Below are 10,826 nucleotides of genomic sequence, written 5' to 3'. Positions count from 1 at the left end.
ATCACTCTTTTCACTACTTCTTTACACTTTTCTGATGTCTTTGAATTCTGGGTTACCCACCGGTCGGTATGAGCGTGTACAACCTTCATCTGTGAGTGAAATGATCCAGTTTCTCGGAAAAAAAGAAGAAAATCAAATGTGGTGGATATAACTAACATCTAAGATATATTTGTAGACCTCTAGTATTTATTATAAGCAGTTTATTTATATGGGTAATTATAATACTCAACTTAGATTACTGAAGTGTTGGAGTAATCCATGCTTACAATCTCATATAGACTCTTTTTCTCGTCTCAATATTACCAACAATACAAGTTCTTCCTATTCTACTACAAGAAAATAAACTTATACGCCCTCAACTCAGAGATCTAATATATTTTTTTACTTATCTTCTTGGTTTAATAAAACATTCTTTATCTAGCAGTTTTTACGACTAAGCAACCTCTAAAGGCTTTTTATCAACGACTTTCATCAATACCTCCTCTAGAACATGACTCACCAGCATCATCTCCGTATGAATCTAAGTATGGTATGTCAGAAACTATATTAAACGAGAGATTTTGATGATTCTCTAACGAATTTGTGTCTTTTATTAAGCTGTAGAGCTTGAAGATCATAAACAGCTGATAAAGTACAATCCAAATGACATTCATACTTTAAAATATACTAGCAATGGACTGCCGCTTCCAAACTCCAGTACTTTGAGTCCAAAGCCTTTAAATGAATACGTATGTCTTGACTGCTATTATAGAACGTCCAAGAAATACAATTTTGATAGACATATGGGCATCCACAAAGGAAAAAGATCTGTGTATAGCTGCGGAAAATGTCAAAGAAGCTATACTACGAAATACAACCTTTCCAGACATATTGGCCAAAGCAAATGTAGATAGCTTATGCGAGCCTTTATATTCAAATTATGTCATATATATATATATATATATATCTTTTGTACAATATCTTTACATGTATTCTTAATAAATCAAAAGTTTTTCTTCATACTCTGCATACTTTTATTATAATTAAACCATAAACTAGCTGAATATATATATATATAACATATTACATCTCTTCAAATAAGATCATCAAACCAAAGTGATAGATACATAAACCACAGGTAATGATATTAAAGGATACCTTTTTTTATAGAGTATTTAAAGACTGGTACAGCCATACAATTCTTCAATTCAAATATAAATTGGCGACAAGCAATAAGACGAGAGAGAGAGAGAGAGGATGTGTACATATGGTACACTGCTCATCAAACATATATCTGACTATAAGCTTTAAAACAGCATATCTTCATTTGAGAACCATTAGACAGATAATTAACAAAAACATGGGGCTGAGCAATTCGACATCAGATGATATGCAATTATTATAATAATTGTTACTACTATTTATAGAGAAAAGGAGGTAAGAGTAGGAGGAGCTGGAGCAGAAGCTTACTTGGGCAGTGAATTAATTTTGACACACTAGCTTTAAAGGAAATACTATTCAGTAAGCCATGATACTGTAACAGACTCTGTAGAGTAACCATCAAAAAGGCAAAGGTGTGAGAACACAGAACCAAGAATTATATTTGATTTTGAGAAACCATTCTGAATAAATAAATATCTTGTAGCATATTTCCCACCCTTTTGACCTCTCTATATCACCATCTAGTTAGCTTATATAATGTCCGTTTATAAGAATAATATGATATCGACTAAATTTCTTCTAATAATTGCCTCAACAAAAATGGAAAATGAGAAGATAGGATTAGGCTTCATTATACAAACTATATAAAATCCATGTATACACTGGATATGATGCCAGTACTAAGATTGTATAGTAAATCAGTGGTCTTTTATTGAGTATAAAAGAGAACATAAATAAAATTGAATTGAAAATGAAAATGGAAGTGAAGATAGAGATAAAAGGGAAAGTTGAAATAAAAAGATAAAGAACATAAATAAAGAAGTTGTACAAAGGAAAGGATATATATGAACGTAACTAAAAGAGCATAGGTTATCATAGGTCATTAACATTTGCGCTGCTTGATATGTCTTTTAAGATTGTAGTTTTTAGTGTATTTTTTTGGACATTTAGGGCAGCAAAACAAACTTCTGTTGCCCGAGTGGGTTTCCAAATGTCTAGCAAGATTAGATTTCTTATCCGTTTTATACAGACACTTAGGGCATATGTGCCTCTTTGTAGGGCTTAGACCGGAAGCTCTGGTGTTTTGAGACGATGGATTATGAGGATCATATTGTACTTGTTGTTGGGCTGTTTCCGGCTGATAATCAGAATCTTGAAAAAGACCATACTCATTATATAACTATTCAAAAAATAATTTACTGTGTAACCCATTACGTACCATTTTCATCGTGGCCTTGAGAAGATCCTGGGGAAGTTGGACCAAGCGGTGGCAACGATGGAGAACCCTGAAAATGCGGCTCTACATTAGCACCAGGGATGGGAGCAGCTGAAGGTTTTCTTAGTTAGCACTACTTGAATATGTATCCAAGCCTAAAGTTGAAACCTCTCTAAATTTTAATTTGTGTGTTTAAGAACAAATGAATACCTAATATTCCAGGTATATGATTCTTGAACTGGTCCCAGGACAGGAGGCAAGTACTATCCTGTTGTGTACGAGGCTCATAGTTTTGGAAAGGGTATGCTTGCTGGTGTGTGCTATTTCCATTAAGACACCCTATACAAAGATTTGAGTGTGTATTCCATCAAGGCGCAAGTAATTTATTCTTAATAAAAATTACCGTAATCAAGCCACTCTTGGTCTGAAACACTAGGGGTCTACAACAAAGAAATGTTTTAAGCAGCTGGCTACGTCCACCGCATTTGATTTTTTTCTTTTTTTCCGAGAAACCGGGTCGTGTCACTTACGGATGAAGGCTGTACACAATAGTACTGACCGGTGGGTAGATAAAAACGTGAAGACATCAGAAAAGCGGTAAAGAAGTGGTAGAAAAAAGTGATATTGGGATTGATAAGAGAGAATAAGGATGATTTTTTTTCGAATCTAATATCCTTTTTATACTTGTAGAATTATTTATATCAAAGGTTACATAGTAAAGACAAATGTCCAAGAAGTGTTTGCTAAAGTAACACAAAGATTCTGGGATTCATTTTTAGTATCTTAACTGATCCTTGATTGGCTGCTCAAAAAAGAAAAAAAAAAGAAAAAAATGAACGCCTTTTTTAATTCTTCGTCAAATATTAAATATATAACCAACTCTCTTTAATTCTAACTACTTGGATTTTATACTTCTTTAATTACACTTCTTGAGATACATACACATGTTTTCTTTATTTTATTTTTAAAAAAACCCCGAAACCTTATTAAAACATAGGTTCTTTACTTTATTCTGTAGTACTAGAATATACAGCTACTATGGGATTGACTATGGGAATAAAATTGCATTCAATATGTTGATAGCCAAAGTTAACGGTACAAGTAAATATTATATATAAGAAATGTATTTTTTTCTATAGAGCCCTATGAGTACTCAGCATGACACATTATAACAGCTAGTGCTAGTATAAGTAAAACGATTGTTGGTTCAAATACAGTGCTGTGTATTGTTAATCCTCACAAGGACTTGCATTATTTAAGCTATAGTCTTCTTTACTGTAGTTAAAGACAATACACAAACATTCAAACAAATAAAATCCACTTTGAACAGCTTGGAATTCAAGACAGTACGATATGTATATCATTATAGCAAGCTTAATATTGTTTAAAATGTAATCCCATTATTTAACTTGCAGTGGGAAAGTTGAGACCAGCAAACTTTTTCATATGAAATTAACTTTATTAAATATTGAAATTGCTAGGTGTTGTATTAAAATCACATCGATAGACAGTGAAGTATCTACTTGTTCAAAGCACAGTGTATTACACAAAAGTAGCATAACATGGTCTGTGCGCTATAATACTACCAATTCTACATAAACGTAAGCTCAAGTTTGAGGGAATTTTTTTTTCAAACGTTGGCAAAAAATCTAAAGTAGTGTGTCTTTAAACAGACTGGGGGCACAAAGCTTTACAGTATTATATATACATTAATGAGTCATATCTTCTCCAGCCAAATTGGGTCTGAAATGACTCCTCCATTTCACAAAACCTAAAATACTATCACGACAAGATAGCTTGAAATTCAATACAAAACGCAAACATATTCTAAATAGCTACAAGACTCAAAAGGAGCTATTCATAGTCTTGTCTTTTAAATCATATAAAAGCCTTTTCAAGACATTTGTAAATTTTTGCTCTTCATAGTCCATAGATATGTGTTCTAGTGTGCGTCTGTGTGTGTGCGTGTGTTTATTAAGAAAATGACTTTGGAAAAGAAGCTTAGCTCAAGACACTGCACTGAATTGTTCCCTAGACATGGCTTGAACAAAATCAAAAAGTAGGGTGAGAAAAATTGAGCATCTAAATTAAGTCAGAGGAGCTCATTTATGATAAACTTGACTCATCCGTAGGTTATATAGTATAATTTACTCAATTTATTTTAAATTCCATACACCTAAGCGCCATAAACGCCATATATAGCTTATAAGAAAGGTTTACTTGACAATGTACACAAACATGAAACCAATTTGTTGCAGTCAAGCGTATGTGTAGCATTGGATAATTGTCAATCAGTCTTTACCTCTTTAATGTTCCATTTTATCAAGGCTTCTTCCTCTTTTTTGTTAAATAATAATAATAGATAGTGTTAACGAGTAAAGAATAGTGTAATTGGTTTCTTTAAAGGCTATAAAGAGAAAAAACAAAAGACCTACAACTTGTATTGATATCTTTATTAAAAAGTTACTCAGATAATACGAATGTTTTGACAGGCTAACTAGGATATTAGCGCTTCTTTTCTCTTTGGTGGATGGAAGTTAATCCTACAGACAGTTATTATTTAACCCTTCCCTACTGCTTTATTCTGATTGTAAAGCAATTACACTGTTTACTATCTATTATTATTATGTATATGACTTGGTATAATATTGGTATATCAAATTATTTATAAAAGTATAACATTTTAAGGCAAATATATATATATATCGTTTAGCACTACTAACTTCCAGTTTTTGCTTTAAGATATATAGGCTAGGTAGACTGGCATCTTCAGCACGATTGTATTAAGAATAAATAACCGTACTATGCAAAGAGAGAATAGTCCGTTTGTTTAAATTTATGAAACTCTTTTAAATGTTTCATAGTTGTCTTAATAACTAAAAGTTTACTCATATAAATTCATATGCTACATGTTGAACCAATTGATCTTTAACTTTATACATTTCTTTATTACTTAATTCAATTCGATACGTAATTACCATCTTGCACAATATGTGCAAGATTCATTAATTGACTCGATACTTAGCTTATATATATTATGATAACAAGATGTTTGATAGCTTTACTGCTTATATAGCTATAAGTTTTATGTAAAATAATATTCAGGATGCTTGTTTTTTGTTTGAATACAATTACTTTGATATAAGTTGCCTACCATATCAATTTCTTTTCTTTCGACTCTTATTTTAAATATGTTTGAGATAAACAAGGTTTTTTTTACACATGGCTTCCTCTACTACCAATCTAAATCCAAATCCTCATCCACTTGACTTCTATCTACTTCTATAACACACTGTCAAAGCAACTCATATTTTGAGTGTCAACAAAGACTCAAGCTCTCTCATAGATGTGGGAGGAACCAAATTACTTCATTCACAAATCTGGCATAATGAACGCTTCCCAGGAATTGTTATTTTTCTCGAAGTTATCCCCCATGGTTTTGACTCACGTCAAGCTCTTTGAGCTTTTATATCAGCAGCATTTCACTTGATGTCTGGATCCCTTTTCGAAGGACGGCAATAAACTTCTTTGTGAGACTAATGTTTTGTCTACAGACTGTACAGAATTTACAAGTGCAGTTCAAATAGGAATTCACTTTCCTGACCATAACAACACTATTTGTGGTGCTATTTTCCTCACTGTAGATAATCAAGTCCAGAAACTTACGCTATTGCGGCTGCCTGCTGTAGATAAACAGGAGCATATCGATGATATTCGTGAAATTCTGGCAATTTATGGACGAATTCTGGATGTAGGTATTTGCCAGAAACCTAAGTGCAATACCTTTATTATCCCAGGATATGTCATTATACAAACAGCCCACTGTAATCCCGACTAAATGGAACAGGATTATGAGTGATTAACCCATAGTATTCAGCGGCGTAACACTGATTATTAGTTCTATGTTGTCACTTGCTTCCTTCCAATATGATGTAGGTACTGCCACGGAGATGGTTATGACTGCTCCAACTTTAATACTCATCCCACTTTTCAACGTGGCTTTTGGCTGTGTTACGAAAATGGACACGCTAAACCCAACTGGTTTCATGGTACTGTCCGTCACATTCACCCCCAAATGTACCATAAGTCACAGTCTCCTGGTTCCATGGATGTGGACTTTGTGAGCCATAATGCCTTTAATCCGAACCCTATTTTTGTCGCTGTCTCGGTCGATACTAACAGCACAGAGACATGAAGTGATCATGCCTCGTTAATCCTGCAAAAGGTTGTCCAGATTGGAAACAACCCGATATTAACATTGTTCACCAATGAAGTCCAATCAGAAAATCCAGACCTCTCCGCAGAGTAGCTCACAGTGTTCCCACCTCCAACCTTGGTTAATTCTTCTAACCATCTACACAGAACGGTGACACTAATTCCATGTCAATTAACCTTCCTGTCAAACACTAATATGTGGGCGATAAAGTCGAGGACATGTATACATTACATATCTCTAAGAGCCCAAAGACGGAAAATGCCTTTCAGATTCATACAGCACACTAAATGTTTTGTCTCTCATCATTTTTCCGAATAAAAGATCCCAGCTCTTACCGTGAATGTGATTATTGTTTGCAGAAACTACAGTAGTCTTAGAAGGACATTTTAACCTGATCATCGTTCCAACTATATATGTTATCTTTATTAATGCAACTCTGACCTCATTGTCCTGTAAACAATCTATATCAAACCTTCCATTTCCACAATTGTCCACACTTAATTTTATGCATCTTCATCCCTTTGAAAATATCATCGTGGGCATGTTTTCATGACTCTCCACATTATGCCTACAGAAATACTAATTCCTGAAGAGAAGAGAGCTCTCCTAGCCCAGATAAGTTATACCTCTCATGTATTTATATCTTTCTATGTACCAGCAGCCTATTCTTCTGCCAGAAATTATACGGCTCGCCATACTTTCTTTACAGACTTTCTCTCCTTTCTCACTTTTTACGTTCAGATATTCTTCACTCATACTGTGACGTACGATGTTTGGTTGTAAAGAGTGTTTGTCCAGACAACAGCTAGGAATTCGAAGTGTAGTTCCAGATTCTCAATCTCAGTGCAGTCAGTGCCAAAGAGCAGAGCAGAGTCTTCCAAGAAGTTTTAGGACAAAAAATAGAGTAGACTTTAGATGATGTTTATTAATTGGGATATCTAGATATTTTTACTAGTAATTATTGATAGAAAAAATGATAAGATATAAATGTAGATGGACGAGACTGGAAATCTGAAAGCTTGGTTTAACAAAGGAAAATCTTGTAACACTGAAAAAAGGAAGATAAGATTTGAGATATGACAATTTGGGAAGATCAGAATGAGGTCTGTGCTTTACAAGTAGAATACTAAAATTAATGGCCGAAGCCGAAAAAAACAAAACAAAAACTGTTCATTATAGTCCAAATACCAATAATAAATGTAGTTTTAAATCCCAACAAATCAAAAGTATAGTATTATAGTTTTACCTTTTTTTTTAATGTCTTTCTAATTCAAATTACACCAAACCTCACCAGATTTACAAAAAATATCTTGGTAAGCAAAAGAAACTTTCAAACTATAAAAGGGGGCTAGTGGTTGGTGGTACTATTGTAATTGAATTACCTTTCGACATTTCTGAGAAGAGTTAGATATTTCTACAAGCAGTATATACCTCAATAAAAAGATGAAAAAATACTGGGACATTTCTTCAAGAAGTTAAAAAAACTCCTCTTTGAAGATAATTCAAGAATTAGAGTAATGACTTTTGAATACTTACATTGATACGGATCGTAAGAGCATATTCGGAGGACTTAACATCTTCATGTCAGAGACCTTAAGAAATTTGATCCCCAAGTCTATCATTAGCCGAACTCTTTGTAAAGCGGGGATGTCTTTTTGCAAAGTTATATACAAGATCCTAATCTTAAGTGCTTACGAGAAGAAGCAGCTTGAATTTGCTAATCATGCCAGAGAGACTAATCAGATATGTGTATTACATAATATTGAGTAATAAGTCAAAATTTATACTTTCTCCCAAAGTTGAAAAATACTAGAATAAGGTGGTATACTAAAGTAAGATACAGAGAAAACTGTATTAGACCAAAATTTGTAATATGTCAAAGGTTTCATTCAGGTTTAGGATTACGTATGGGAAGTATAAGTCGGGTAATTGAAAGTCGTAAAAAACACTATTGACTAATACGCATACATGTACTTGTTGAAAAGGACACTGCTTTAATTTATGGAAATTTTCAACGAGAATAATAATAGAGAGTTCTTCCACTAAAAAGATAGTACTCACTGTCCAAAATCTAATTCTGTAGAAGATTGAAAAAAAAAAACTACCAGAAATTGACAATAGTAGTATGGTCTTTTAACAGACCAAACCCCAACTCCGGAGAGAATTTATAATAATATTTTACCAAAAGAGTGAAGGTAAGAGTCCAAGCTCCAAAAAAAATTAGTTAAGTTGGCGGCGGCTATCTATGTGGAATAAAATAATATTCCAATTGAAGTTTGTAATACAAAAGTGCAATACAATTCCTAATTGCATTACAATGCTTAATTGAATACACAAGATAAAGAGGGCCCATGGAGGGTCATCACACTATTGTTCTTTTTCAAGAACAATATATTTGTACTTATATGTTCTCAGAAATGTGTTTTCGAGGAAAAATTAACCAAATAAAGTAAAATAGAAGCTAAATAAGTTGTGCTATCGATTTATCAAAACCTAATAGTTATTATGACTATTATTTTTACAAATATTTATATATATATATATCTTGGTTGCAAAAAAGAAAGAAAAAACAAACGGATCTCAATACAAGATATTGTGTGATGATACTTCTTTATCTACATCTTAAGAATTAGAAATTTTCTGGACTCCTTGGAGTGATAGACAATTAGAAAATCAGCAAAATCATACGATATAAGAAATCTGCCTTAAAGTCAGTCTTTTGTATATCACATAATAAACCAGAAGTACATTAGATCTTAGAGCGACTTCAACAGCAAGGTAATTTTTAATTTATCTAAAGCCAAACAATGAAACTTTAGCTAAAGAAAAGCTCAATTTTCACAGCAGTTCAATTTACCTTTTTTCTTTAAATATTTTTTAGAGCGTTTTCATTAGAGCATCTTCAGCAGTCCACTTTATCTCCCCTTTTACATTAAATTTAAAGATTTAGCTAAAGTTTGCCCTCCCAGCAGTTCGATTAAATTCACTCTAAATATAAAAGACAGTCCCTTTTCTTTATCTTCCTATTAAATTTAATAGGAAGATAAAATTTATTGATGAAAACGCTCTCAAAATTTATTTAAAGAAAAAGATAAACCGAACTGCTGGGAAAATGAACCTTTTCTTTAGCTAAAGTAGCGGTGTTTAACTTTAGATAAATTAAAAGTTCTCTCACTGCTGAAGATGCTCTTATGAATTACAGTTAATGGCATTATATTCTAACAAGAAAAAAGCTATGGAAAAATTGTTGGCTATTGGCTATTGGAAAATGAAATAAATGGTAAATTTGTGCCTAACTTTTATATAATGTAACACTTCTACAGTCATAGCAATGACTTTGGGAATCCTAGTGAACAAATTGCTATATATTTACAGCGACTCTTCTGATATATGGTATGTAAGCCAATATAATATTACGTTTCCAATTCAATTTTCATTCTCAAGAGCTAAAGTCTTTAGATTAACTGTTTTTAATCAATAGAACCTTCAAGATTAGCAAGATGTCTAAAGTACTCCAGACCAAAAACAGTTACATTTATCCCTATACTCCGTTATAGATATATTTTAACAAAAGCAAGGAAAGAGACAAAGGTAAAGACAGTCAACCATATTATTTTTAATAATATTTTTAAAGACTAATAGGTTTTTATATTTTTTAAAAAAAAGAGACAAGAATATAAATATAATATCAAAGAAAAACAAGGGAAAATTTTATTGTTCAAAGTAAATGATTTTTGTGTACAAAGATTTTTACAAATTAAATACAAATTAAATTAAATTAAATAGAATATAAGATAGTCAAGTCCATGATAGTCCGGTCCAGCCCAGTCCAGTCCGGTTTTTTTTTTGAGAAATATTTCATTCGCTTTGCAAGTATATATGTAAAGAGGATTTTGCAGCTTATTGTAATAGAGAGTCTTGGTCCAATCCAGAGCGTCGCCTCGATCCAGAGCCAGGTTCCAATGCAGTGTTCCTTCAGTTTTGATTTGATTTGATTTGATTTGATTTGATTTGATTTGATTTGATTTGATTTGATTTGATTTGATTTGATTTGATTTGATTTCATTTGATTTGATTTGAGTTGATTTGATTTGAATTGTAAATGTGAGGTAAGCACCACAATAGAGTGAAGAACAGACTCCACTACCAAACACTGATTCCTTCTTGCGAATAAATCTGGCAAATTAACCATCTCCGGAACTATTACATACCAGGCACACGTACAATACCCACTTATACAATGTACTAACCATC

General features: G+C 32.7%; 5 protein-coding genes across 5 annotated transcripts; 2 read left to right on the top strand and 3 right to left on the bottom strand.

The window, feature by feature from the left end:
* Nucleotides 1-458: 458 nt before the first annotated feature.
* On the bottom strand, nucleotides 459-1,540 carry PHYBLDRAFT_72585 (hypothetical protein; the record flags this gene model as incomplete). The annotated part of the gene is made up of 4 exons (XM_018442678.1): nucleotides 459-623; nucleotides 656-714; nucleotides 755-904; nucleotides 1,450-1,540. The coding sequence occupies 4 exons, from the start codon at nucleotides 1,538-1,540 to the stop codon at nucleotides 459-461; spliced, it is 465 nt and encodes a 154-aa protein (XP_018283273.1).
* Nucleotides 1,541-2,023: 483 nt separating this feature from the next.
* Nucleotides 2,024-2,943, bottom strand: PHYBLDRAFT_176285 (C2H2-type zinc finger transcription factor; the record flags this gene model as incomplete). Its single annotated transcript, XM_018437721.1, has 5 exons — nucleotides 2,024-2,292; nucleotides 2,360-2,467; nucleotides 2,567-2,695; nucleotides 2,760-2,796; nucleotides 2,887-2,943. 5 exons carry the CDS (start codon nucleotides 2,941-2,943, stop codon nucleotides 2,024-2,026), a joined length of 600 nt encoding a protein of 199 aa, XP_018283272.1.
* A 2,461-nt stretch (nucleotides 2,944-5,404) lies between these two features.
* PHYBLDRAFT_176284 (hypothetical protein) lies at nucleotides 5,405-6,551 on the top strand (the record flags this gene model as incomplete). The annotated part of the gene is made up of 4 exons (XM_018437720.1): nucleotides 5,405-5,445; nucleotides 5,674-5,804; nucleotides 5,911-6,130; nucleotides 6,293-6,551. The coding sequence occupies 4 exons, from the start codon at nucleotides 5,405-5,407 to the stop codon at nucleotides 6,549-6,551; spliced, it is 651 nt and encodes a 216-aa protein (XP_018283271.1).
* Nucleotides 6,552-7,121: 570 nt separating this feature from the next.
* On the top strand, nucleotides 7,122-7,463 carry PHYBLDRAFT_72587 (hypothetical protein; the record flags this gene model as incomplete). The annotated part of the gene is made up of 2 exons (XM_018442680.1): nucleotides 7,122-7,336; nucleotides 7,358-7,463. 2 exons carry the CDS (start codon nucleotides 7,122-7,124, stop codon nucleotides 7,461-7,463), a joined length of 321 nt encoding a protein of 106 aa, XP_018283270.1.
* Nucleotides 7,464-10,350: 2,887 nt separating this feature from the next.
* On the bottom strand, nucleotides 10,351-10,764 carry PHYBLDRAFT_120167 (hypothetical protein; the record flags this gene model as incomplete). Its single annotated transcript, XM_018428729.1, has 1 exon — nucleotides 10,351-10,764. One exon carries the CDS (start codon nucleotides 10,762-10,764, stop codon nucleotides 10,351-10,353), a length of 414 nt encoding a protein of 137 aa, XP_018283269.1.
* Nucleotides 10,765-10,826: the final 62 nt, after the last annotated feature.

This window comes from Phycomyces blakesleeanus (assembly GCF_001638985.1).
Source record: "Phycomyces blakesleeanus NRRL 1555(-) unplaced genomic scaffold PHYBLscaffold_47, whole genome shotgun sequence".
Lineage (NCBI taxonomy): Eukaryota > Fungi > Mucoromycota > Mucoromycetes > Mucorales > Phycomycetaceae > Phycomyces > Phycomyces blakesleeanus.
The sequence above is the reverse complement of the archived record's forward strand: the minus strand, read 5'-3'. Positions and strand labels throughout refer to the sequence as shown.